Below are 27,742 nucleotides of genomic sequence, written 5' to 3'. Positions count from 1 at the left end.
TAGTTTTGGTTTCAAAAAGTGTCACTTTCGCCCCCCCCCCCTTTTTTATATTTTTTTTTCCCCCTAGATTTTTCTTAAAAAGTAGGGGGGGAAAATAGAAAAATATTGAAAGAACTCTATATTTTATTTATTTTATCCCTCCTACCACACATTTTTTTAGTTTTTTTAACCAAGGAGGGGGGCGAAATGGAAAAAATGTTTTCAGTTTTCTTAATTTTTACATTTTTTTCCCCTCCAACCACTTATTTTTATTTCCCCCCCCCCCCCTGAGCAGGGGATCTCATGCAGAATATACACCCCTGTGTGGTGGTGTGGGAAAGTCGATCCCCCCTCCCCCTCAAATTAATCTTTGTTTCAAAAGGAAAAATAAAAATAGAAGTAGTTGGGGGTAGAAACGTTCAAATTTTTTTTTTTTTGGGGGGGGGTGTATTCCTAGGTAGTTATTTTAATTTCAGGTTAGGTTTTATTGGGTACTTGGTAGTCCCACGGGGTTAGGGGACCAAAGGTATTGAAACAGGTAAAAAACTAGTCAATAGGTACTAAACAATACTGGCTATAAACGTAAAATTAACTTTTAGAGTAGCTTTGCATAGGAATTATAAAAAAAGTTGAAAAAAATTAAATTTATTTAAACAACTCAAAAAATCTATTAAATAGGTACAAAGTTTTCAATAGTTTTCAATGCAGAAGATCACATAGACTGGCGACCAATGTTATCAAAAGGGATAAATCTTCAAAATAATTTTAGAACAGCGAAAAAGGTAAAATTCAGACAGTCTTGTGGGTGGAAGTTCTTTTTGAACAGTTGATTGTTCTTGATATCTTAAGATCCTCCGCCGTTTGTTGAAAATAAGAGGGGGCCAAATAACATATTGAAGAATTTATGCCGCCAGTTTTTCTTTGAGAATTACAGCAGTTTTATGTTGCAGCTTGGAGAGGAGGGTTTTGTAATCCTTCATTTTCTTCTTTAACTCAGCTGTGTACTCCTAGAATATGGTCAAATTTAAGTTGATTTGTTTATGATTGACTTGTTTTCTGATTTTAATAATCTAATTTTTATACATATATTTACCTGGTACAGGGTTTTTTTTAATAGAACAAAAGTATTGCTTAATATAACCCACTTGCCATTGACAGAAATTAATAATCTATATCTTAATTTCTTCATTGGGTTTGGGCATTTTGTATAAGAAAAAAATATTTAGCTATTTTCAACAAATTATGCCTCAAAAACCGGTTTTTTCAAAGTACCTATTTTTGGAAGATTTTTGGATCATGACCAATTTAAAGAGTGTGCAAAAATGCGTACATTTTTAAAATTCAAATTGCGCGGCTTATGTTAATAGTAGAAAAATGTTATACATATCGTTAGAATCGTCATAAACTCTATTTTTTGGGTGTTTAAGAACTATTCCTGTGCTACGTATATTTTAGGAGCTACGTGGTAAAATGTCCCAACTTACTTAAAACTTTTCAACCTTTCTCACATTTTCCAACGTAGCTTCTATACTACAAATTGCATGAATAAGATACATATATTTCCAAAAACTAGAGTTTATGACAATTCTAACGGTATGCATAACATTTTTCTACTATTAAAACAAGCCACACAATTTGATTTTTAAAAATGTACGCATTTTTGCACACTCTTTAAATTGGTCATGATCCAAAAATCTTCCAAAAATAGGTACTTTGAAAAAACCGGTTTTTAAGGCATAATTTGTTGAAAATCGCTAAATATTTTTTTCTTATACAAAATGCCCAACCCAATGAAGAAATTAAGATATAGATTATTAATTTCTGTCAATGGCAAGTGGGTTATATTAAGCAATACTTTTGTTCCATTAAAAAAAACACCCTGTATTTACAATAAGTCTTGGAAATAATAATACACAGTTAATAAAAGTAAGAACTACATTTTATTAATTAAAAATTGTGCTAGCTGACTTCATATTAATGCGCTACTTAGTCAATTCTTAACTAAAATCTCTCATAGATAGAAACCTTATTTATTCTATGGTCGTAATACTTGAAAATAAAAGTTGTAAAATTGAAGATAATATCAGGGCAAGTTAGTATAATAAGAAACCCCCAAATTTAAAAGTGCAGGAAAACTTTATGGTATGGATATATTCATAATTTATATAAAAGAAATGTAGAGGGAGAGGGTTGGTGAACATAACCCACAAGGATCTAAAATTATTAGAAATGAATTTTTGAAACCTCAATCCAAGTTAAATGTTAAAACTTACCGGGACTAATAAATCCAAAATATTGAGGAACAGGACACAGCCCTTGTTGCAGTTGAGCCAGCTGTCGATATTGTCCTCGGTCAGCAGGGGCATCAGGAAGCTGGTGAAGGTGGGATGTCCGGCCGCATGACGATCTTTGTCCTGAATATGTTCTTGTTTAGTTTATGAAACAAATTAACAGGGAACTTAAGGGATAAGACAATGGAAGATTATCACTAATAAAGATAAAGAAAATTAACCCTTCTTCAAATAAAATTATTGGTTAAAAAGAGCCTAATGTTATATCCAACGAATGAAAGAGAATTTGTATAAAACATTGGGTACCAGTGTAATTTACCGTTCAATGTCGCCTCCCTAACTGATCAAATATTAGAAAGGTGCAAATTGTACAATTGTATAAACTATAGTCTGTGATCCTTTATCTTAAGAAGGGGATGTTTGTTAAAGGATGTACAATGTACATTAAGATATTATAAACGACAACATCGATAAATGTAATTTCATGGTTCATTTAAAGGAGGGAGCTAAAACAATCAACTCCACCTTCAATTACGGGATCCGGGAAAAAAAAACCACCCCCCTCAAAAAAAAATTAATAATAATTTTGCTCACCTGGATAATAAGTTTCTTGAACAACATGCTACTGGCCTGGTTCTCGACCATATTAGGGGCTTCATCTCCCTAAAATAATATGAATAAAATTAAGGGGGGGGGGGGGGGGGCTTTAATGCAACCATCTCGTATAAATGGCACTTAGAATTCGAATTTCGATCTGAAATTTTGCATGAGTAATCCTTGGTAAGTCTATTTTCCCTAAATCGAACAAAAAGTTGAAAAAGTAACGGCTAATGGCTAAACGGCTGAGCCGCCAGCCGTTACTTTTCCAACTTTTTGTTCGATTTAGGGAAAATAGAAATACCAAGGATTACTCATGATTATGAAAAATTTCTGTTCGAAATTCGAATTCTAAGTGCCATTTATACATGAATTTCGAGATGGTTGCATTAACCCCCCCCCCCCCCTTAGTTAAACATACCATACATTGATATATGATTGAGATGTCTACATCATTGATCTCAAAATTCATAATATCTGACAGAACTATTTCTACGGTTAATGAAAATTACTATTTGTGTAGGATTTAAATGGATTAATTGTCCCCTGCATTCTCCAAGACACTTTTACAACCTTGTGCAAAAGTAACAAAGTAACAAGATATCCGTCTGTCCGTTGCATAGCTTCTAGGTCCAGGGAAAGTTTACATTAATTTTGGGTGAAGGAACCTCAATTTTCCCAAGAAAAATCGCCTTTAAAAACATTTCAAATACTAAAATGGAAAGTAGAGAATTCGACTTTTCGTACCACCTCTACCTTCCATCATCAAGTATCGGTATGGCTGAAAATCGGTTCTATTCCAGCGAATATTCATCGGTTTCGAAGCCATACTGGAAATATTATTATTGAATCTGTAGCAGAAAATAATCTACCCCCACCCCAAAATAATTTGCCTCTCTTAATTTCCAGGGCTAAAATGGCAAGTGGGTAGCTTAGGGGATGTTGGTCCTTAAGATTTATTTTATTTAAAACATATCAGTATGAAAATATATGTACATCTTATTTACCCCTCACAAACATCATGTCATTTTAGCAAGGTAAGAGGTGGTTATACAAAATAGCATGTTAAAACTTTTTTGCTTACTACATAGAGAATAATGTGTAACAAATCTGAACAAACATTCGATGTTTAATATTTGTTTTAAATTACATTTTTTAGGTCTTGAGAATGCAATTCCCCACTAGGAACGTAGCTGATAATTTAAAATAAAATAACAAACCTTAGCAAATGGCCTTGCAAGCAATTTCGCCATCTGGGCAAAACATTCCTGTAATCACAAATTGCATAAAAATATTATGTTCTTCTATTATAGTTGATAACCACTCTTTAATGGAAAACGAAAATTTAGTCTTAAGTTTTCGTTATAAAATAGTGATATAATAAAAAAAAACTTTTTTAGGTATAAGGACAATAATTCCAGCCAATCAGTGTCAATACTTTTTGTCAAAAATGTTACTTTAAGGGGTACTTGCACGAAGTGCATTTAAATTGTGTTTAGTGAACTGCATATTTTTTTTCTGTTTTATAGTTTAAACTACATCGATAGGACATAAATTCTATTAAAAAGAACTTAAATTTTTTACCAGGTAAATTTAAGAATATCAATTTAATTTTTTTTTGATATATGCAACTTATATGGCTGTCATGTTTTCACAAAACAGCATAAAGACTATTTTGTTGGTGCCTTATTGATTGTTATTTATTGTAATACAATATTATATATGTTAGATGGTATTCTTGCAACTTATGCTTGCAATCAAACTTGTTAAATGCACTTGATACAACTATCCCTCTAGTCATAATCATCAGTTGTATAGTACCAAAACGTTTTTTTTTTTGATTTTTTGCAAGTTGTTTCCTGTAATTCTGGAGAATCTGGACAATACTTGAAGATACACTGCAGAAGAATTGATGTACTGGGCAACATCAGGTTGTCAGGAAATTTCTGAAAAAATAAGGGAGGATCGTGAGGTTATATGTCATTATTTAAACAATAAATCACTTTAATTTTTAAAACCTAAATTAGCTTAGCGTAGACATTGGACAATTACATTTACCAGAAATGATAAGTACCTAGTGCAAATTAAGACTATAAATTGTTACTTGGACCGTAGAAAAAGATTTTACCAATTTTAACTTTAGTTTGTCAAACTATTAAAGGACCATCATTCAGAGGGTGTATTTTCTGCACAAGATTAAACTTTTCTACATATTCTTTTATCCCCCCCCCCCCCCTTTAGCAGGGTCAACCATGCAGAATAAATACCCCTGCCATCGTTATAGATGTCCCATGGGCCAGACAAATTACGAGAAAGCATTGATTGTTTAATTGGTGGAAAAAGTGAAAACTAGTTGCTTTTTATCAAAAAGACATAAAAATAAGCCGTGGTAAAAACGTTTAATGCTTTATTAATTTTACCTCCATGATGAACTTAATGACAGGTGGTGCTGCGATGGCAGCCAACTCTTTGTGTCGGATGTCTATATCCTTCTTACTGTGCTCATTACCATCTCCCTAAATAGAACATGCAATATATCAGAAACTATCAAAAGTGAAGGACACAAAATAACTGTATCCTGTCCTTGCAACTGTGTTCATAAATAAGTAGAAAACTATATAGTTATTGGGCACAATTTTTAAGTCGTAAATATGCTAGCTGAATGTGTATATGTTTACGTCGTCGCTTATACTACTTTTTAATATTAATATCTTTACTTGACAAAATTGGAATAAGCCGTTTTAATTAGACAGTTGATAGTATCTTATCGTTTGGCTGCAAAGAAATAAGCTTCACAAATAATTGAATGGGAACTAGCGCCACCACTGGATAACGTCAAACATACTAATTGGGGGTTGAAATAATAAAGGGGAGGATATAGGATAGGCCGTGTAAAAAAAATAGGGAAAATAAGACTTTGCAAAACATATGTTAACACAGCCGACTAAGTTTACTTAGAGTAACTACGATATAAATATTTAGAGACCCAAAACCTACCACCAAAGTAAATAATAAAATAGCGAATCAACTTGTTACTAAGTTAAGATCTCACTGTACAGACTAAGTTATCGATAAAAGTAAAGCTAAGATGGTTTTAGGATATTTTTCTACCCAATCCATCGCCATTCGAATACAGAATCCCTAGTAAATCATGCATACCTTCTCTAAAATTTCGGCAAACTCTTTGTTGAAATATGTTGTATCACGTCTTCCAAACAAATACTTCAAAACCCTGAAACAAAAATGGATTATTTTTTAAATCTAATTACATAGATGCTCCGCTTCTAACATTATGCGTAGTGATTCAAGGAATCATTATTCAAAAAATCGAGAGAATAGGACGATTTTAATATAAATTAAATTAAACGTACGAACCTACTGGTACCTACTACTACGATTTTTAAATTGCACCTAACTGTTGCTAAGAATCACTATACCAAGTTAGAATACGATATGTGAACTCTAAGATGCCTGAATTAAAAATAAAAACTATCCGGTTTTTACAGATGGATGGACTGACACATGCGAACGGTCGTATCTAACCTAAACAAGAGAGTAACATCTTACCTGACGCCATATTTATCGCTGAATAGCGTGTCCAGATCCTTCATTAGTTCACTGATTACTGTTTGCCCAACAAATTTTGTATCGTCAACACAATCAAAGATACCTAGCAAAAACAAGAACGATTAAAACTAAAAAAAAGCATAGGTATGTGGCAATCTATCCATAAAAACAAAGAAGACAACATCCATAAATGTGATTAACAAAAACCGGGTTCGTAAGAACTGCCGTAATATCACCGATAAATGGCAGTTATTGCATTAAGTCACGGCTACACCACCGTTTTTCTACACTTCTATACTACACTAAAGCAACTGCGACGCATATTCAGAATTTTACCCCCTCCCTATTATAAAACGATTAAAATCGACTAAAATAATTTTGCTGGTACCTACCTGTATCATGTAACTTGCCAATTCTATGTTTTTTTTAAGACTCTACCAACCTCTAAAATATCCCTCACCCCTTTAAATTGATTAAATTAAACAAAGATTGTTAATATCTTTCATATCAATATACGCGGAATCCCCTATAAACCATACGATGCGATAACTATTCTACGCTTCTAGATGCTTTAAATTCCAACTTGAAGAAAATATTTCTTGTTAAAAACGTGGATACCTAACAAAAACATGTGTCCATATTCTTCCTTTGCAGTCTTGATCATAAAGGTTTTGAACGTCTTGATGGTCGTCTTCCTCTCCTTGGGGTTGGAGTTCCAGAGACAGTGCAGGGCTGTGTACGCTCCCTCCCTGAAATAAGTTAGGCAATCGTTATATTGTTACTTGGATGTTTCACCAGATTTCCATATACTCTGATAAAGTGATGCTCGCAGCTGGCTGAAATAATGATACTATACATCTCAACCCCTCCTACTGGATGAGCAAACTGATCAATAATTGAGGCCCATGTTAACAGGCTAAATTGACGATGAATTTTTCCCTGTCAATATATCCAAGTACTTCACATATACATCAGTTAGACGTATTTCTTTAAAGTGCCATGTTACGTAGTTACGCCATGAAAACCCTTCCCCTTTATGATTCTTTATGATAAAGTTTTGTTAGGTCAGGTTATATTAGCTACTGGGTAGCCCCGCGGGGAATAGATAAAAAACTAACTTAATGAGAATTTTGCTATACAGACAAACACACAGACATCCTGTTACTTTTATAAAGGAATTAATACAAATAATACCTGGTGTGGACCATGTGAATAAGAGAATCCTTCAGCTGTTCAATAATTTCCCCCCTCTGTTTGGGGTTCTCATGACAGGTTTCAAAATAATTATACAACACGTTGTGAACAAGAGAGTGGTTGTAACATCCTTTGCGGATTAAAGTCTAAAATATTACATTAGTTACATATCGTATTTTCATAATATTGATCATACTGTTTTTCAAATATTCTGGCAATGTGTGATCACATGGCAACCATGGAAATTTCTCTTTCCCTTCGTGGACGAAGAAGGTAGAAAATACAAATTTTGACATGTGATCATTATATTGACAGAATATAAAGGAAACATATTCCAGTATGTGCAAAATGCGATGTTTAGCTTTGTCGTTTTTTAAGCGAAAATGTATGAATTAATGTGTTATCTTTTTATTAGATTTTCTCAAAGATAGGTGTAATTTTTAATAAAGTTTCCTCTAACAATGGGGTATTTTTGGTCATTTAATATCATTGGCAGTCAGACCCCTCATTGACTGCTTTTTAGCAGCGTTTATTGTTGCTTTTTAGTTACCTCAACGTTTTCATGGAGAGTGGTAAGGATATCCTTTTTTCTGTCCGGGTACTTAGCAATTATTTCCTTTACTGTCTTCAATTCAGGTTCCTGCATAAAAATATAACATTCAAGTTTTCATTCACAGTAATTACTAAATTAGCCTTTAGTGCATCAAATAAAATTATTAGGATATCCGGCCGTTTTCAATATCCGGCCAATTACCGGATATTAAAACTATCCGGATACCGGATATCCGGCTGATTTCTAATGCCGAATATCCGGTAATTTGAAAAGTTTGGTCACAAAGTACTGGTTTTAAACCAACCAATAAAAATTCACTAAAAGGTTTTAAACTAACGAATAAGAAACCGATTTCGGGTAACAGTATACTGTGGAATAATTCAACTGGTTGTATCTTTTCATGTACTCTAATAAAATGAAACTCGCAGCTCGCCAAAAAAAAAACGATACCCCCTTTACCCCAACCAATTTCATTCTACTGGATGAACGAAATGACCAATGAAATAGAGGTCCATGTTAGCAACCTTTTTTTTTCCCAGTCAATAAATCCACGTATATATTGTTTCCGTTGTCTCACCTTGAAAGTACGGAACTGGTGGTCTAAGAACTCTTGCAGCATACACACTCGCTGGTGGCCGTTGGCAATGTCGGAATAGATGTTCTCAACCACCTCGGCGGCTATCTTGTTCTTCATCAACTGTATAATAAAAGAATGAAAGGATAGGTCAATGAAAGAAAAGTTTTTTTTTAATGCAACCATCTCGTAATCAGTGAGCAAATGGCACGTAGAATTCGAATTTCCATCTGAAATTATGCATGAGTAATCCTTGGTAGGTCTATTTTGTAAGAATGTAAGAAATGTAAAAGTTCTAAATATATTTAAAATTCAGGAATTCGTATGTTTTAATGACTATATGTAACCATCCAAACATGCTTCGGATTGTCAACCAAGTCCATAGGTATATTTTCAAATTTTGCCTAAATTTTTCCCGTTAATTGATTTTCAGATATCAAGTCTCCAATATTAGGCATTATTTACAAACAACAAGGTTAAAAAAAAGATTTCAAAAAAATAAAAACTTGAAAAATGAGCGTCTTAATAATAATCGTGTCAATTATTCATGTACTGTGGAGCTTAAATCATTACCATTCTTAATTTTCTTTTTATGTATTTCTCCAATAGGTAGATATTTATATATAAACTCAAGCCAATAACATTTTTCTCACCTTAGCAATTTTTCCCTCCAATTCTTTAACAATAATTTTTTTCTGTTCTTTCTTGCCATATTTCAACATTTTCATCACGAAGAAATGCGCGTACTTGGATTTACACATTTCTAGAAATAATTGTAAATTCATCAAATCATCACCATAATCATAATGAGTGCTTATACCCTCTCAAACTTTGTAACGGCTCATTTTACTTTAATATCAGGCAATGATTAGATTAAGTATACGGTATGTACTAATGTAGAATTATTTATCTGGTATTGATGCCTATATAGCTTTCAAAACATCATCTGGAGAGATCTGAAGGCTTAAAAAATGAATAAACAAAAAAAATCATTATAAGCAAAATAACCTTTAGAAAGCACCCACAGTTTTTGGGAAAACAAATATAATAGCGTATTTATAAAACTTTGAGTATGAGTATAATTTACAATCTAATTATCCATCCCTCCCTCATTCACAAACATATGAACAACAACTAAAGGCACAGCAGTCGATAAACATATCCTTACCTAGGATATCTCCTTTCATTTCTTCAAAAAGTGCGTCTCTAATACTTTCATCCCCAACAGCCATCAAGCATTCAACTACTCGCACTGTGTCGTGGGCATGGATCAGTTTCTAGAATAAAAACAAAGATTTAAATGCGGTTTCCCTTAAAGTGATTAGTGAGCAAAGAAAATCCCGCTCCCAAGAGGGGGGGGGTGGGTTAATGCAACCATCTCGTAATCAGTGAGCAAATGACACTTAGAATTCGAATTTCGATCTAAACTTTTGCATGAGTAATCCTTGATAGGTCTATTTTCCCTAAATCGAACAAAAAGTTGGAAAAGTAACGGCTAGCGGCTCAGCCGTTCAGCCTTTTTTTGCCTATTTTCAGGGTAAATCCATCATCAATTACGTAGGAATCAACTTTTTGAAACATATTTTTGGTTTAATTCATGTTAAATGATAGCAATAACCAATTTTAAAACTTCTAGTACCAACAGCTACCGTCTAGAACCGTTTGATAGCGTTTTGGAGTAGAAAAGAGTATTATGTTGAGAGAGGTTTCGTGACTAATTTGCAATATAGATATCAAACAAATGGCAAAACAGAGGAGCCGCCAGCCGTTAGCCGTTACTTTTTCAACTTTTTGTTCGATTTAGGGAAAATAGATCTACCAAGGATTACTCATGCAAAATTATAGATGGAAATTCGAATTCTAAGTGCCATTTGCTCACTGATTACGAGATGGTTGCAATAAAAACCCCCCCCTTAAATAAAAAATACGAAGGGTGGTCATTGTTTGTGCATTGCTTTAAGTCAGGTTAGGATAGGTTATATTTGCTACTAGGTAACCCCGCAGGATTAATGCACAAGTATAGGCCCCACAGGATTAGGGACCCCCGTAGAGTTACTTTAAAATTATTACTGTGCTCGATCGGCACTTGAGTAGCTGCGCTCTTCATGTTAATTACCTTAATGTTTCCCTTAACTAGATCGTGAAGTTCTTTGGTTAGCTTCTTTTTCTTATCCTCGGGACAATCTCCTCTTCTCACCTTAATATTAGAGTTAATACATAGTGTGTTTTCAGCACAATAATCATTTTTTCTCCTGATGCAAAATTTTCCTCCTAGGAGGGGTGAAAAATAGAAAAAGTACCTACTTTATTTTATTCATTTTTTACAACTCCAACATATTTTTCTTGTTTTTTTTCTCCAAGGAGTTGAAAAAGTTTCAGAACTCCTTTTTTGCTTATTTTCCCCCCCTTTCACACTTTAACCACAAGGTAACCCAAGCAGAATATGCACCCCTGAGTTGATATAAAAGTCAGCTATAAACAGTTAATTATCTCAGGATAAAGCTTGACTCATGTACCTAAATTATTATTTTGTCTAGAAACTTAACTAAAAGTAAACAAAACTATTGGTCTACAAGAAATTCCTTTTTAGTTGGGCAAATTATTGGGTCTGTTTGACTTATATAAAGTTATATATCTATAAATTACCTCTTCCCAAACTTGTTTTGCCTTGACACCGATATCATACACCTCATCCAACTTGAACTTTCTTCGACCAGTCTTCATTTCCTTCTGCTTCTCTCGAGTCTCTTTTTTGTTCAACAATTTCTTAGTCTAAATAAATAAAAATCCTGAGATCATGTACAATCCGATGTTTTAATATTAAGATAGTAATATAAAACGATTTATATAATACTAATGGCATCACCCCTAGCAAATGATCTATGGGCTCTGTATTCAAGGATTGAATGAATAGCCATCATAGGTGTTAAAATAAAATGGCCTCAACCACTTTCTTTGAGACCTATGTGAAGCCTCCCTGAATTTAAGAACTCAATTGAATCATGCAGTAGTCAACGATAAAAAAAAAGCTTACTACCTAAAAGGATAGCTTTCTTTAAACAGGTATAAGAAAGCATATTTGTAAGAAATAGTAGATAGATACCTAGGTTGGTAACAAAACTAATTTTATTCGTGAAAATGTCGCAATTTGTTTTTTGTTAAGTAAAATATACCTTTTCCAACTTTTTGGTCTTAGATTCCAAGGGGTTATCAGTTTTCTTGAACTTTTTACCGCCACCCAATTTCTTCTTGTCAACTTTAAACTTTTTTGTCTTTTCAATGAACGCCTTTTTCTCTTCATCAGTGTAAACCTTCTTTTTCACTTTCTTCTCCCGCTTTTCTGCCTTGTTCTCCTTGTTGTGTCCTTTGTCTTTCTTTTCACCTGAAGAAGTAAAAATAAAGAATGAATAAAAATAGGATGGGTATCTAAAATAAAAGTAAACTGATAGCTGTCCGTCCGTTTGTCTAAAACTTAAGATCTCCTTAACAGCTGAACTGACAAGATTGTGCTTCTAAGGAAATATAACATGTATATACTGGTCGTGCGGTGAATTGAAGTTTGTTGGGAGTAGGACACCTACAACGCCAACTCTAAACAAGGAAATCCACCACCAGCCCGATTGTTTTGATTTCATACCTAGGTTCTATATCTCTAACTAAAGATTAATGAACGATATTTTATATAGGAGGGGGAGAATCCACTAATAATAGGTAATATAAGTATGTGGCCGGTCGAGTCTATCTAGTCTATAACAAAAAATAAGTTACAATACAATCAACTTCTAAGGAAGAAATATATATTGACATTTAATTCAAAAGTACTCATAAATAACCACAAAATGTTTTTGAAGCTTCATAAAGGGAGAGGTCATTTTCTAGTAAATCCCGTAAAGGTGTGTGTTATAAGGCCTAAAAATAGTAGTAGAACGATAAGGTGCTCTAGATATATGTATTCCCTATTGAATAGAACAATAGGGAAATTTTTTTTTTTTTTTTTGATAACCGTACCTGGATTATCTAAAAAAAATACGAAATTTCTATCAAACGCTTTGTTTGGCTCAAACTGACGAAAATTTAAAAAAAATATAATTATAATAATAATGTTTTCTATAGGTACAAGGTAAAGGTTAAGAACAATCTATACCATTAAACAAAGGAAGAAGTCATTCTTTACAGGTTGATTTATTATAATTATATTTTTTTTTTATTTGTGTCAGTTTGAGCCAAACAAAGCATTTGATAGAAATTTCAGATATTCCAGGTACGGTTATCAAAAAAAAAAAAAAAATTTCTTCCCTATTGTTCTATTCAATAGGAAATACAAATATATAGAGCACCTTATCGTTCTACTACTATTTTTAGGCCTTATAACACACACCTTTACGGGATTTACTAGAAAATGACCTCTCCCTTTCTAGTTTATATATATGTTAAATAATAAAAACATAGATTTACCCCATGAGTATCACATCTTATACAATTGAGTTCTAAAAGATGGAATTTCTTACTATTTTGAGCGAAGAAACAAATTTTTTACCTGCATTCTTATCTTTCTTAAACTTTTTATTGGGTGAGCTGGGGGCGCCGCCGTTCTTATTCTTTTTACCCATGCCAGTCACGTTGAATTTGAGTTTATTGGTTTGACCACCCTCCATTTTATCGACCATTTTGATCACTTCAGTATTAAAGAATAATCTGAAATAATGCAATTAATAAATAATATATGATCAGAAATAAGTCAGTATGTTAAAAAATGGCATGAACATCAATTAAAGGATGAAAATTTTTTTTCTCAATAATATTGCTCCAGACCGATTATGAGGTCTAGGAATTTAGCTTAACAGAAAATGTTGAAATTAAGACACATAGGTAAGATAATTAATATATTATTGTTTACACATAATTTGTATTTTTGTTCTGCCTAACAGACCTATCTATGAACCAAGTAAGTTTAATAAAGCACCTTATAATGTCAATGGGAAATCTTTAACAAACTTTGAGAAATTAAACAACTATCGAAAATAGCAACTGAGAATTACATTATGTTCCTACGTATATATTCCAGACTGACTGACAATAATTGAATAGAGTTGCCCGGCTTCTTAAAAAGGATTTTAGGGGTTGATATATAATCCTACTAAAGAAGTTGTAAAGTCTTTTTATATGTCTGAACGAGATTACAAGTCCAATTGGGTTATACTTTTAAGGGAAGCTTCAAATGTCTTGAGTAATTTCAACGTCAATCCTTTAAGGAGTTAAAAATAATTAAAATAACAAGATTTGAACTTTTAATTTTTTTCCAGAATCTAGCCACATGTTTATGAAAACAATCTGCGGATGCCGCAAACAATTTCCATAATAAAATGTCGTCTTTGAAGCAGTAAAAATAATGTCATAATTGTTCTCTAAACTTTTTTTCATTTTCTTTGAAGGGGTGAAAATTCAATGGATAAAAACTTTTGTACGGCCCGTAAGAAGCTTAACTATTAAGTAGAGCAACAGGATTAGCCATTTTTTTCGATACCAATATAAAGACACAAACAGAGAAATTAAATTTAAAATTTAAGTGTAGGTATTTATTGACCGTTTGTGATTTTTTACTAAAAAAAAAGGCTTTAGGGAAAAAAGTCAAAATAGAAAAAGTCCACAAGCCATATTGAATGGGGGAACGCGGCAAGAGTTGTGCGCATTTCAGGTTAAAAGGACAAAAACTTTATTAATTTAAGATCCCCAAAAAAAATAGGGTAGAAAATAAAGAATTTGATTGTTCTTTTTCGACTAAAACTATCAATACTTGGTATTTAAATACTAAAATATTAAAAATAAAATTAGTTGATAATCTGAAAGAATTTTTTTAGGTCGTTTTTGTTTGATTTGAAGTTAGGAAAATATTACATCGTAAAAGTAGTTTTATTCTGCGTAATTTCTAAATGTAAACAAACACACATCATAGGAACTTGAACTTTTGAAGTCAAAAAAGAAACAATAAAAACAAAGATGAACTTTTGGATAAGAAGAATGACAATATCCATAAAAGCGAAGCTCAAGTAAATGAATGGTCATACATACGAACATTAAAAACAACACATATAAAGTTACTACATAATTTTGCATTAAAATTCAGTATAAATATATCCAAAATTACCAGAATATATACAGGATAATTCAAAGCGTACTTACTTACATCAAAATGACTTTCAGAGATGCTTCGCTTAATGTATCATTTTATCTAATAGTTCCTGGAATCCCTGTTCTAAAATAAAACAAACAGACTATTTCATCATACAAATTATTGTATATACTGTAAATGCCTAAATTAAAATATTTACTTTTATACGTTTTTCAGGAAAAAATATACTTTCATCAATTAGCTCAGAGTGTAAGAGACGCAAAATGTCTGAATTGGAAGAGTTTAGGATCGAGGGACAAGAGTTGTATCGACGGGAAGGTGTTCTAATTCAGGTCATTATATTAATAAGTTTCTTTACTCTAATAGCTTCTAAGGAAAGGCGGGGAAGTATGTATGTATGTCGGAAAATAGCCTAAAATCACATCAAGACATTTAATAAGATTCCCGGAAAAGTTCGATCCATTCGGACCACAAATATAAAATAATAAATAAAAAATATCTAACTACTTTTATATAGTAAGATTAATTACCATTACAAAATAATGTATTTTTTATCACAATCTATTAGTAATTTTGTTATAATCAATTACTCATAAGGACCTCTATTATGCAATCTTTGAATATAAATGTTTGTGGTTTCTTCAATTTTTCTTCAGTTAGCGTTTAATTTTCATCCCATCAATACACATGCATTCCGTAATTTGTTTCCTTTAGAAGGGATCAAATAACAAAATGTCAAAGTTTAACACTTTGAACGTTGAAACTACATCATCAGATTCAGAATATTTACGAGATGGATGGGTCAAAGTATCTAAATTAGATTCGCAGGACGTGATTACTGAGATTACAGAGGTGATAACGAAAATTAAAGAGGAGCCTCAGTTCAGAATGAAGAATTAGATGCTTTAAAAATAAAATAGAATTATGCAATTATATTTGAAAATTTACTACCTATCAATTGCATAAAAGTTACAGGATGTATGTCTGTCTTTATGTAGCTTAAGATTTTGCTATCCCCTGGACCGATGCACTAGTGCACTGGGAAGCTTCTTGTAGTTCTAGGGAAGGTTTATAACTATTTTTCTCTTTACATTTTCAGATAAGAAACAAAATATTTTGTTACTTTGAAATTTTATTTCCTCTCTTACCATGAAATATGTGATAGGGATTGTTATCAGATAGTGCCCAATGTGGCTAGATTCTATTCTATAGCTCCTTCTCCGAGGAGTATTTTACTCACTCCCTAAAAATGTTATGAGGGGTAATAAAGAATGAATATTGCATACCTATCTTAACTATTCTATTTGTTTAGACGACAAAGGATGATGTTCTACACCCTGGCGTGCTAGTTGTCACAGATACAAAGGTTTGCAAATGTTTACTAACAAGCTACTCTGTAATGTACTTTGTCTTTCTCTATGTCCGTAAATGTGATTTTCTCGGCTGCTAATTGATTAAGTTAACTATAAGTATAACCCAAAATAATCCATCTTTTTTTCATCTTCTTACTTTTGGCCAATGAACATCTGCTCTGTAACTCACTTTGTTTGTTGCCAATCCGTTATTTTTGTGTTTGGCTACTTATGGTTTTTGTTACTATGTACGTACGTGTTACAATTTACATTTTTTAGTGCCTTCAATTTATATTATCAGCTACCTGCTACATATACAAAACTATTAACGCAAACTAACAAAAAGAATTGCACGCTTACCTATATTTGTAATAATTTTTAGCATGGAGTTTTTGTAACATGGAACAGAATGGAACCCAAGTCTCCAGCCGCCGCTGAAACACAATTCACGTATGTTTCATTATTAAAATAGGCATTTATATTTGAAAATACCTATTAAGTATTACATTTTCAACATCAAGATATTAATTGCGAAAAATTGGGAACAATAACTGTAATTTTCATCTGAAAACTAACTTTTTGTATTTTGGCCAGATTTATAATTATGTTTTATTTTCTAAGGGTTGGAAGTCCGCCCGATACAAATGAGTGGGCTGTTATTGGAAGAAATACCACAACCACTCCTAAGGTACATAGTCTTCTTACTTTTCCATTGTATGATATGTTACTGTTCTTTCACTTATTCTTATCATTGTTTTGGGAGAGCAGAAAGTGTCATTTGTGACGTCATAAAAATACGTCAAAAAGGAAGGAATGCGAGAAGTGGGAACGAAACCCACTAAACAAGAGATGGATAATAGACGTATTTGTATGACTTCATACATTACCCTTTCCGCTGTCATATTGTTGTAACAATGTAAATCCTTTATTTTCCCCTTTATTTTCTATTGTGAATTTTACTTTTTAGGGCTGTGTAAAGTTTCGTAGTAGCAGCAAGGATTGTGATTCGCCCGCCGTAAAATTTTCTTCCTCGCTGAACGAGAAACAGATAAGCCTGACAGCTGAGGTATCTGAAATTAAATCATACAAGTAAGTCTTTTCAATTTGATTTGGACGATTTTTAGAAATAAGTGTTTGTAGGAAATTTGGCGGACTTAATCAGATTTTTTAGGTTTACTACCTTTTGCTTTTTAAATCAGATATATTTACGCCCCTATTTATAAACCTTCCACCACAACTTTAAGAGGCTACCTTGTAAAGGAGAACCATATCGGTCCAACGGTTAGCGATATCCTTCATTATAGACGGACAGACACACACATTGACATCCTGTTACTTCATTTAAGGAAAAGTACTGCGCTTCTTGTCGACTTTTATTTTCCTACTTATACTTACGATAATGTTATGAATGGAGTAGCTTCTCAATATCTAATACAATTCTTTAGACTTGGAGATGATGGTAACACAGTAACATTGTTAATGAAGGATGGAACAAGGCACAATACTTTGATTTTTCTTGATGATGGTAAGTATGATTTATTTATATTTATAGGTTTAAAGACAAAAATCTTTGAAAGCAAAGTTCAGACAAAATGCTAATTATGGACAATTTAACTTATATTTGAGACATACTTATTGAGATGCTGTGTTTTTGCTTATGTTATCATTCTTGAAATTGCTATTCCATGTCGAAGTTTTTTAACCAACCTAAATTTAGTTAAGGCTTACTTTAGTATGATGCTGTGAAATAATGTTTTTAATTCTTAGATTTTATCTTTGTATTGGTATCTATTGATGTTAATTTTTTTAAGGACCTGAAGAGTTTCTGGAGACTTTCACACAAGTAATGTCCGTCCGTCAGTCTGCCACAGATGAAAACCTTTATCTTCTGACAGACAAGAAAATTTCTGCCCTCGACCAGTCTCTTTCAGAGCTTAATCTGTTTGATAGGTAATTAACATTACAAATATTAAAGAAATACGATTTTTTTTATTAAACTGATTAAGAATTCATAAAGAAATAAAGATATTTTCAGCAACAAAAAACGTTGTCTGACATGTACATACCTATAAATTCTTATTGAAAGCTATTTCATAATTAAGTTTTGTTTGCTATCTGATTTTTATGGAATATTATTTATTTCATTAATAAAATTTTTAATTCTTCTGTAAATGAATTTAAGGTCTAATGGAGAGACAGTGTGGCGTGCTATAGAAGAGTTCCAACATGACCCCTATCATTCAAGTCTTAACTATCTCAGTAAATTTGCAGAAAAGCTTCTTTTCAGGTAGTTATTGATCATTTGTTTCATGGCTAACTTGTATTTCAATACACTTGTCGCGTAGTTTTCAAATACACAAACATTCAAAACCTCCCGTACAAACGATCTTTTTGAGTACAACATAAGGCAGAAGTAGATATAAAAACGGGCAGCAAAACAAAGCTTATCACTTTACTTTTTGTTTAAGTCTTACTTATAGTTGCTATTAGAAGAAATGTTCTTTGTTAATATTTGATGAATTTATAGAAATAAATAACTGCTTAGGTATGTATTGTGTCAAATAGTTATTTTATGCCTTATTCCTTTTATTTCTAGTCCAACAGAGAAGGAATATAGACCACACGAAGAAATGGCTGAACTTTTGCAGGTAAAACGAAGGTTGTTGGTGTTTCTGACGACATTTTATCAAACAGTATTTGCTCGCCATTAGTCTGTAGGGGATTTCGGGCGAGGTTAGAAAAAACGTTATTTAAGTATCACTTTATCAGAGTACACGAAAATCTGGTACAACATCCAAGTAATTATACATCGATTACTGTGACATATCTTATTATTGAAAAATTAGATTTTAAATAATTCTACATTTTTTTTTTGAAGGGAGAAACGGTCGCAAGTACTGTCCAAGGAGAAAATGGAGGGGAAGATGGTGACAACTGGCAACTCGTTTCTAGCAGGTGATAAAAATAAATCAGAGGCATCACAGCATTTTGTACAACTTTGAATTGTATTTAGGCCCCTGTAACAATGGTCCAATTTGAAAATAAGACAATTGCTGTGTCTGTGATTTTTGGTTTCTACGTCTATTCATGAAAAACAAAAAGAATTTTCAATTTAAAAGCTCTTTTCACATGTTAACTACCTACCTAATAGTATTGTTATGTTAAGATTAGACAATATTGATAAAGAAGAACTATTAAGAATTAATTTCCACTATCTTAACCATTTTAATCATTTTTTAAGGAGATCACTGCTAAAAAGCCTGGAAGATCTTCCACGAAGTTCTCCTGTGTGTCAACTTGACTGGGAACTTCATATTAACTCGTCTGGAGCCGTGGAGGATGTTCCAGACCTGTTGGAAAAAATTTACAGGTATATACCTTTTATTATATTAATGCTTTTAAGGACTTCTAATTTATTTGTATGACTGTCGTCATGTCATGTCACATTTTTTAAATGTTGGCATATCTAAGCCGATTTCTATCAATTTTTCATGAATATTTTCCAGTTCTATTGCTCATGCTCAATATTTTTTTTTTAAATTGCAGAGGTGGATTGGAGGAAAATGTTCGAGGTGAGGCGTGGAAATATCTCCTTGGGTACTATCACTGGCAACACACATACCAGGTACAATTTTATATTAACTTCACTTCTGGGATTGTAACCCGGGTGTTTGGACAGTTGCAACATCGCCCGTATTAGGTTATTACTAAGTAAAGTTTCATTGTTGATTTGAAATCTCGATCTTAGATTTATAGAACTTTAAGGTATAATCTTGGTTGTTGTAATTTTTTTTTTTTTTGGGGGGGGGGCAACTTTGTATGTAATGTATATAATCATTCTGTTGATTTTATATTTTAAAAAGCTTTTGAAAGGACGTTTTTATTAAGTATCTTACATTTTAAACAAATTAAAAAAGAAATTTTCAAGAATACATGAAGTATTACAGAATTTATCATTATTTTGTGGTTTTCTAATTTTTGTTTCATTGTTTACATATTTATGTTGTCATAATATTTTTCAAGGAAAGAGAAATCGACAAAGAGAGTAAAAGAGAAGATTATCACAAAATGAAATTACAATGGAAAACTATTTCTGACGACCAACAAAATAGGTAAGACTTTTTCCAGTATAGCTTTGAAACTGATAAATATCCGCTGGATTTGAACCGGTTCTCAGCCATAAGGAAAAATAATGGATAGCATCGTATTACAAACAATTTTCCAAATAAAAATCATAAAATTAATCTTAAACTTTTTATATTTATATCCGCGGAAAGCTATCTATAATACAAAGTAGAACGATGTTTGTCTGTCTGTTTGTAGCTAAGGATCTTGCTAACCGCTGAACCGATCGGGTTTTCCTTTACAGGGTAGCTTCTCATAGGTCCAGGGAAGGTTTATAACTATTTTCTTGGGGGGTGGGACACCCCTAACCCCCCCCCCCTCCCTCCCCCCCCCCAAAATAAGGTTGATCAAACATCTTGGGACAAAGCCCCTAGTAGAGGCTAGGGGCGAAGTCGCTAGTCTTTAATAAAATGGCATTCAGTCTTATTTTGTCCGTTTGTTGGTCGGTATGCTTTAAAAGAATTAAACGTCATTTAAATTTTCCTTTATTTTCTTTTAGTTTTACATACCTAATCTCTCTTTCTTTTCTTTTTCATGACAACTGAACATATGCTCCATAACCCAATTTTTCTGTTTGTTTATTTCATGAGTTTTTTTGTGCTTCGCCAATCCAAGTCTCACTTTTAAAAAACAAAGATATATATCTACCACTAACTGAAAATGTTTGTATTTAGATTTGCTGCATTTCGAGAGCGAAAGACTCAAATAGAGAAAGATATTGGAAGAACTGACAGGAATATTGAATAATAAGAACGTCAACATTGAAGCTTCTTCCGACAAATTGCCTGTCGAACACTTATGTCCCCTCTTATTTTTAATTAAATTGAAAAAAGCAGGGTGGGAGGGTGGGGGTTACTTAGTTTTTCCCATTATGTCTTAACCATATTGGGCCTATTTCTGCGGTGCCCTAACCCCGCGGGGCTACCCAGTACCCAATATATCCTAACACAACCCGACCTAAAATAACAAAAAAAACGAAAAACTACTTCCCCCATTATAAGCAATTTATTTAAAAAATAAGTGGGCAGTAAAAAAATAGGGGAAATGCCTTTGCCCAGAACAGGTGTAACTCATCGCCATGCACGGTTAGAAGCTTAGATGTATCCTATACAAAAATCTAACATACAAAACTGTTGATTTCAAAGATTATAAATAATGAGTGGAGTATAAAAACTGCAAAGGAAACCTAAACTTAAAATAATTAAACAAAAATATTTTATTGTAATGGCAAATCTACCTGGTTTTCTTCTATCGTGACATATTATTCTATAAATCACAGGAGCCATCCATTTTACCACGGAGATGATAATAAAAATGTTGCGCTACTAGAAGAAATTCTTATGACGTATGTCATGTATAATTTTGATCTCGGTTATGTGCAGGTAAAACATTGTGTTCTGTGTAATATTTGTGCGAGGGGGGGATCATAACTACTCTTAAAGTGTGTTTGTCTATCTCTCCTCCCATTGGTCTGTAATGCTCTGTTCTATCCCTTTTTCTTTTATTTCTCTTTTGTTCTATCTTTTTTATTGACTGATTTTTTCCTTCACTTTTTCATTTTATTTCTCTTTCTGTCTCTCTCTTTTCTCATTGTATGGCCTAGTATTTTTAATTTAAAGCATCTTCGCTAAAATCAAACTTAATAGGGGAGTAGGTTTACCACCGGGAATAGAAAATCTAGGAAAGCGTATGTGTAGGAAAATAATCACCACTGGACCTTTATTATTTAGGGGATGAGTGACCTGTTATCCCCAATATTGTATGTGATGAAAAACGAGGTGGACGCTTTCTGGTGCTTTGTCGGGTTCATGGACAGAGTCGGATCTAATTTTGAGTTTGATCAGGTAAATAAATGTATAGGTATTCATGTATAATCCAGACAACTACCTGGCCCAAGTGGTGGAGACCCTTTTCGTCTGCAAAATTGCTTTTTGCTCTTTTGTAGGTACTCGGCATTGTTTATATTTCAGACGCTTTTAGCTGAATAAGAACCCAATAAGAACGGTACAGGGATCCCGCCGCCCTGTCGACAGAGTTCCATAAAGCCCATGCCCCATCTATTCTTTTACTTGTATGGCTATTCTAATATACAACATTTATTTCAGGGTGGTATAAAGAGACAATTAAATCAGCTAACTGTGATATTGAAATACATCGATATTTCATTCTACAATTATTTAGGTCAGTTTTTCTATTAACTTATATGATATACTAGCGGTTAGGCCCCAAGATGCGTCTTGGTGCAGATGAGATGAGGGGAAGTAGACCACTCTTGGGAAGGGTGGTGGTACTCTTTCCTAAAATAGCAATAGACCTATGAGAAGCTACATTGTAAAGGCGAACCATATTGGTTCAGCGATTAGCGATATCCTTCGACACAGACAAATAGACATCCTGTTACTTTTATATAAGGATTGAGAATATTTTCCTTTGATTACCCTATTATTAACTTGCTGCTACGCCGGGAAAAAAGGTACCTGGTGATAAAAAAAAACTTAGGGGGGGGGGGTACGTATTCTACTATCTAGGGGTGATTTCTCTTAGGAGAAAGCTTCACTTTAAAGGATAACTATATCGGTCCGGTGGTCAGCGTCTTCTCTACACACGGACAAACATTCTGTTACTTTAATACTATAATATTTTTTATTTTCTTCAAGATTCTAAAGAGTCTGGTAATCTATTTTTCTGCTTCCGATGGCTTTTAATCAATTTCAAAAGAGAATTCAACTATTCAGGTAACTAGCATTTTTAAAAGTGAGACATACTTCTTCACAACAAATTTTTGAATGATATAATCATCCTATTCATTTGGTTTTTGGAACAAAAGTTGATATACCTACAATTTTGTTTATATTAAATTAATATTCTGCATATTAGGCATGTTTTGATACAGTATTCATATTCTTTTGTTCTACTGTTTGATTCCAGAGCTTTGCTTTCATGGATGTTGTCATTCTTGTTTAACTAGTAATTTAATTGTGCAGTTGGATCTGATCAATAATACTTATCATATCATTAAATGCTTTGTTTCATTCCAAAGTGCCTAAATTACTATGTTTGTTAGTTAGACTTTATAAGCGCATTTGTCATTGATTTTTTTATTTATACTTGAATGAAATTTTTTTGTAATAACAAAAACAGTAAACTGACAAATTGGGTTTTATGGTAGGCAATTATTGATTTTGTTGATCTTAACATGAAATTTTAGACATCTATCTTAAATAACAGCTTTGAAAAACTATTTTTCCGCTTTAAGATAGCTAAAAAAAATCAACGTGTCATTTAAGTTTTAATATACAAAATCATGTAGGCACATAGCTCTAAACTTTTTGTAGGTACATAGCTCTAAACTTTTTGTCGTCATTTTCGTTCTATCAAAACCACTAGGTATGGTTTTGAAATTAATAATTTTGCAAAAATCTTTTTGTTATGCTTTGCCTATTTTATTTTGGTTTTCCCATTATTTATGTATTTGTGTCACGTTGTGTGTGTGTGTGTATGTGTGTATATGTGTGTGTGTGTGTTTGTCTATATAACCGTATGTGTACTGAGGTCAAGAGATAGGACAATGAAATATAAATTAAATAGGATGTTATTAATTAACACGATGATAAATGTATGCTTAATCAGAAACATTCTGATAGGGGTGTGAGGAATAATGTATCAAACACCAGCAAAATCTAGGATGGTGGATAAACTCCTCTTTGAGTACACCCATTTAATACCCCCCCCCCCCCCCCCCCTAGATATACCACACATTTCTGGGATCTTGCTGAGTCAAGTATCAACTGTTGGGAATATCAAAGGATGACTCCATGCAAAATTTGAGCCGGATCCGGCCAAAACCGGCCGTGAATTTTATGAAAAACCGGTTTTTTCCGGTTTTTAGGGGGTATCTGTAAATCGATTCAGCTGGAGCAAAACCGGTTGGAGGTACAAAAAATTTTACTTTACTTGAAATTTAGCCAATGCAATTGCCTACAAAAATGTACTTCATCATCAACTTGATTGGACAACTCTTTCCCCTCCTAAATGTCCATTAAAACCTCGGAAACGGCAAAAATCGCCAAAAATCAAGCCTTCGGCGGCAAATAACGGCTAAACGGTCAGCCGGAGGCGAATGAAACATAAATAAAGAAATGTCAGCCTCAAATAGTTGTTCAACATCAAAGAGATGCTTGAAGTCTCCAAAACGACTACTTCCCCTCCTTTAAGGGGAAAAACTGAAAAATCGTGATTTTCAAAAGTATGCCCACTTCGTGGGTGTGGGGGGCACTGAACCCGTCACCCCAGGGTCACCAAATATAAAGTCTAGTTATTTTGCATTTGGTGTGGTAGAATCTCGTGAAATCTTTTTTAAACTCAACCCTCCCCCGATTAATCATTCAAATTTGTCTAGCGGCTACGTTCCTTTAGGGCCAATTGAAGGAAAGGAGGTCGCCACTCCATTTTCAATTTTAGTTTGTTTTTAAAGTGAAAATTTTTTTACTTAATGAGATACCATTTTAAAGTGGAGGTGATATCCTCCCTAAAAATTGTTTCATTAACCGTATAAGAATCTTTATTGAAGAGAACCATATGAAGATCCTTCTCTTTAGACACAAAGACAGACATCCTGTTACTTTTATTTAAGAATGGAAGGTCTTCGCTACCTATGAATATTGACTTCAGTTGGTATTGTTATTCATCATTTTATTATAAATTCAAAGATAAACCCTTTTATATTCAACAAGATCTTCTCCATATGTTTTATGATCAAATGTTTTAAAATCGTTAAATGCTTTTATACATGCTAAGGGATTGATGTTTAGAAAACAAAGGGGGGGGGGGGGTTAATGCAACCATCTCGTAATCAGTGAGCAAATGGCACTTAGAATTCGAATTTCCATCTGAAATTTTGCCTGAGTAATCCTTTGTAGGTCTTTTTTCCCTAAATCGAACAAAAAAAGTTGGAAAAGTAACGGCTAACGGCTGGCGGCTCAGCCGTTTTGCCATTTTTTGGATATCTATATTGCAAAATATATTATATTATCTCCACATAATACTCTTTTCCACTCCAAAACGCTATCAAACGGTTCTAGACAGTAGCTGTTGGTACTAGAAGTTTTAAAAATGGTTATTGCTATCATTTAACATGAATCAAACCAAAAATATGTTTTAAAAAGTTGATTCTTACGTAATTGAATCTTGATAATGGATTTACCCTGATAATAGGCAAAAAACGTCTAAACGGTTGAGCCGCCAGCCGTTACTTTTCCAACTTTTTGTTCGTTTTAGGGAAAATAGACCTTCTAAGGATTACTCAGGCAAAAGTTCAGATCAAAATTAGAATTCTAAGTGCCATTTGCTCACTGATTACGAGATGGTTGCATTAAAAAAACCTTAGAGAATAGGGCAGACAAAATATGCCCCTTGCATGTAGCGGCCCCATATTTTAATGGGTAAGGTGGGGGTCGTATAATAGCCTAAAACCATACCAAAGCTTAAATCTAAAAAAAATTGCCTAAAACCAGTCCAGGACATATGTAAACTTAAAGCTTCCCTAGAAAAAAGAACTAAATTAGTTCCCTTGTTATTGAAATCTTAATTGAAAACGACCATAATATTTTACATAATGGGATAGGAAAATTAACATACTTAGATTCTAAATACAAATATATGGTGCTTATACATATTCCATTCAATGCAATAGAAGGAGGGAGAATTTATAGTACACAGTATTTTTTCACCAATACATACAAGCTACCAAAGGCATTATATTACGCACATTAAAAAATGATTAAAATATTTTAATTTAATTTAGATACAATGCAGTTGTGGGAAGTACTTTGGACTAAGGTAAACTAATTTTTTTCTGGTAGCGTAGCTACTCTTTAATTCATTTTGTCCGTTACTATTGTTCTAAGGCGGATTTGTGATTTACCTGGCTGCCATAATAAATAAACAGCTGATATTTAGACTATTGAAGGAGCATCTATTATTAACTTTCTTTGTCAGTCGGTAATGCTGCTATTATAAAAAGAATAATATAAATTCCGCGGATATTAAACCAGTTTTTTTTATCTCGACAGGCTAAATGACCGGTCTAACAAAACTGGTATTAATTTTATTTTATTTTTTGATACGATGCCATACATGATTTTTCAGTATTGCTGAAAAGTAAAACCGTTTCTAATCCAAACTGGAAACAGCAGTTATGTACTTTTGAAATATCCTTATTGCATTTAAGTTCAATAAATTGCAAACATGAAAAAATGCTCATGTTGTATTTTTTAAGAAACCGTGCAAAAACTTCCACCTGCTGCTGTGCGTGGCCCTGCTCGAGTTTGAGAAGAATACAATAATGGAGAACAAGTATGGCTTCAACGAGATACTCAAGCATATCAACGACCTGTCACTCAGGATAGACCTCAATAAGGTAAACAGGTGTTTCTGGAACAGAACGGGTGATTGAGAGCTTACTGTCGCCAAGTCTATTTTGTCTGTCCGTCATCCAGTCTGTAACGCTATGGGGAAATGGTTATTTTCTCTGCTGCTATTGAAGACAAAAAATAGCTTAAATTGGATTTTAAAGCTTTTGAAAATATGACTTTAAAATTAATTTTAATCAAGAGGGGGGGGGGGGGATTTTGACACATTTGCGTAAACAGTGAATATAGGCTGTATCTTTGGACTGAGAGTATAGGTTATAAAAGATAAAATCATTCTTATATGATGAATTTTCCCAAGTTTTGAGATTTTTTCGATATGACTCCAGGTTTAGGAGCTGCAGGCCTCCAATTGGTCACTGGAAAGGTAGAAATTTAAAAAAATTTAACATTTAGAGGTCAACTTGTAAAACAAAACATGCATCTTTTTAAATGTTATATACAAATTTGAAGAAAAAAGATGCACATTTTTTTATAAGTTTACCTCTATCTCTAAAAAAAAATTTAATTCTTATTTTTACCTGTCAAGAGACCACCTGAGGCCTGCAGCTCCTGAACCTGGAGGCTTATTCAAAAAATCTTAAAACTTGGGAAAATTTATCATATAAGAATGATTTTATCTTTAATAACCTATCCTCTCAGTCCAAAGATAAAGCCTATATTCACTGTTTACGCAAATGTGTCAAAACTTCCCCCCCCCCCCTTTTTATATTGGTTTATTTCGTCTATAGTTTGCTTTATTGATTCAACAGGAATTTGTTTTCATTTAAATCTAATTTAATTATATCTATTCTTAAAAAATTTTTATGTTTAGATGTTATGTCGGGCGGATTCTATATTCCGACTAATTGGGAAAGATCCTACAGTACCAGACCAGGTTAGTTTTTTTAAGTCTGTGGTTTTAGATCATTTAGATAAAAAAGTATATCAAAGGGAAAGGTAGGTTGCGGGT

The 27,742-nt window shown here is 33.0% G+C and overlaps 2 protein-coding genes across 4 annotated transcripts in view; one reads left to right on the top strand and one right to left on the bottom strand.

Annotated features, from left to right (window-relative positions):
* The window catches only part of LOC145325080 (TBC1 domain family member 17-like), a 42,710-nt gene that overhangs the window by 12,349 nt on the left and 2,619 nt on the right, over nt 1-27,742 (top strand). Inside the window, exons 2-22 of one of the 3 annotated variants that reach the window (XM_080167915.1) lie at nt 15,127-15,217; nt 16,198-16,251; nt 16,620-16,687; nt 16,859-16,925; nt 17,205-17,326; nt 17,683-17,762; nt 18,049-18,187; nt 18,420-18,524; nt 18,834-18,885; nt 19,116-19,192; nt 19,479-19,607; nt 19,784-19,862; nt 20,261-20,349; nt 21,037-21,098; nt 21,644-21,744; nt 22,093-22,206; nt 22,468-22,543; nt 23,020-23,097; nt 26,166-26,200; nt 26,640-26,780; nt 27,605-27,667. In XM_080167915.1, the coding sequence (XP_080024041.1) occupies nt 15,149-15,217; nt 16,198-16,251; nt 16,620-16,687; nt 16,859-16,925; nt 17,205-17,326; nt 17,683-17,762; nt 18,049-18,187; nt 18,420-18,524; nt 18,834-18,885; nt 19,116-19,192; nt 19,479-19,607; nt 19,784-19,862; nt 20,261-20,349; nt 21,037-21,098; nt 21,644-21,744; nt 22,093-22,206; nt 22,468-22,543; nt 23,020-23,097; nt 26,166-26,200; nt 26,640-26,780; nt 27,605-27,667 (1,800 nt within the window). In that variant the 5' untranslated portion in view covers nt 15,127-15,148. Of the gene's footprint in view, nt 1-15,060; nt 15,218-15,544; nt 15,738-16,197; nt 16,252-16,619; nt 16,688-16,858; nt 16,926-17,204; nt 17,327-17,682; nt 17,763-18,048; nt 18,188-18,419; nt 18,525-18,833; nt 18,886-19,115; nt 19,193-19,478; nt 19,608-19,783; nt 19,863-20,260; nt 20,350-21,036; nt 21,099-21,643; nt 21,745-22,092; nt 22,207-22,467; nt 22,544-23,019; nt 23,098-26,165; nt 26,201-26,639; nt 26,781-27,604; nt 27,668-27,742 lie in introns of those variants that run through there. The other 2 variants (XM_080167914.1, XM_080167912.1) reach the window with 2 other exon arrangements.
* On the bottom strand, nt 609-13,633 carry peng (Pumilio and CPL domain-containing protein penguin). The gene is made up of 18 exons (XM_080167911.1): nt 13,293-13,633; nt 11,929-12,137; nt 11,402-11,527; nt 10,872-10,952; nt 9,924-10,032; nt 9,409-9,518; nt 8,759-8,878; nt 8,179-8,268; nt 7,629-7,774; nt 7,053-7,183; nt 6,435-6,537; nt 6,027-6,099; nt 5,288-5,383; nt 4,734-4,813; nt 4,088-4,142; nt 2,865-2,933; nt 2,253-2,393; nt 609-986 (listed from the first exon to the last, which is right to left on the bottom strand). The coding sequence occupies exons 1-18, from the start codon at nt 13,420-13,422 to the stop codon at nt 882-884; spliced, it is 1,974 nt and encodes a 657-aa protein (XP_080024037.1). The 5' UTR covers nt 13,423-13,633; the 3' UTR covers nt 609-881.

This window comes from Acartia tonsa, chromosome 7, assembly GCF_053477335.1.
Source record: "Acartia tonsa isolate MP-2025a chromosome 7, ASM5347733v1, whole genome shotgun sequence".
In the NCBI taxonomy this organism is placed as follows: domain Eukaryota; kingdom Metazoa; phylum Arthropoda; class Copepoda; order Calanoida; family Acartiidae; genus Acartia; species Acartia tonsa.
The sequence above is the reverse complement of the archived record's forward strand: the minus strand, read 5'-3'. Positions and strand labels throughout refer to the sequence as shown.

Excerpts from the sequence above, each read along its gene's own strand:
- peng (XM_080167911.1), bottom strand. The coding sequence starts at position 13,422 with ATGGTCGATAAAATGGAGGGTGGTCAAACCAATAAACTCAAATTCAAC. Across the intron at positions 11,528-11,928 it reads AGACCAAAAAGTTGGAAAAG|ACTAAGAAATTGTTGAACAA; the intron begins GTATATTTTACT and ends TTATTTATTTAG. Across the intron at positions 987-2,252 it reads TTTTGGATTTATTAGTCCCG|GAGTACACAGCTGAGTTAAA; the intron begins GTAAGTTTTAAC and ends ACCATATTCTAG.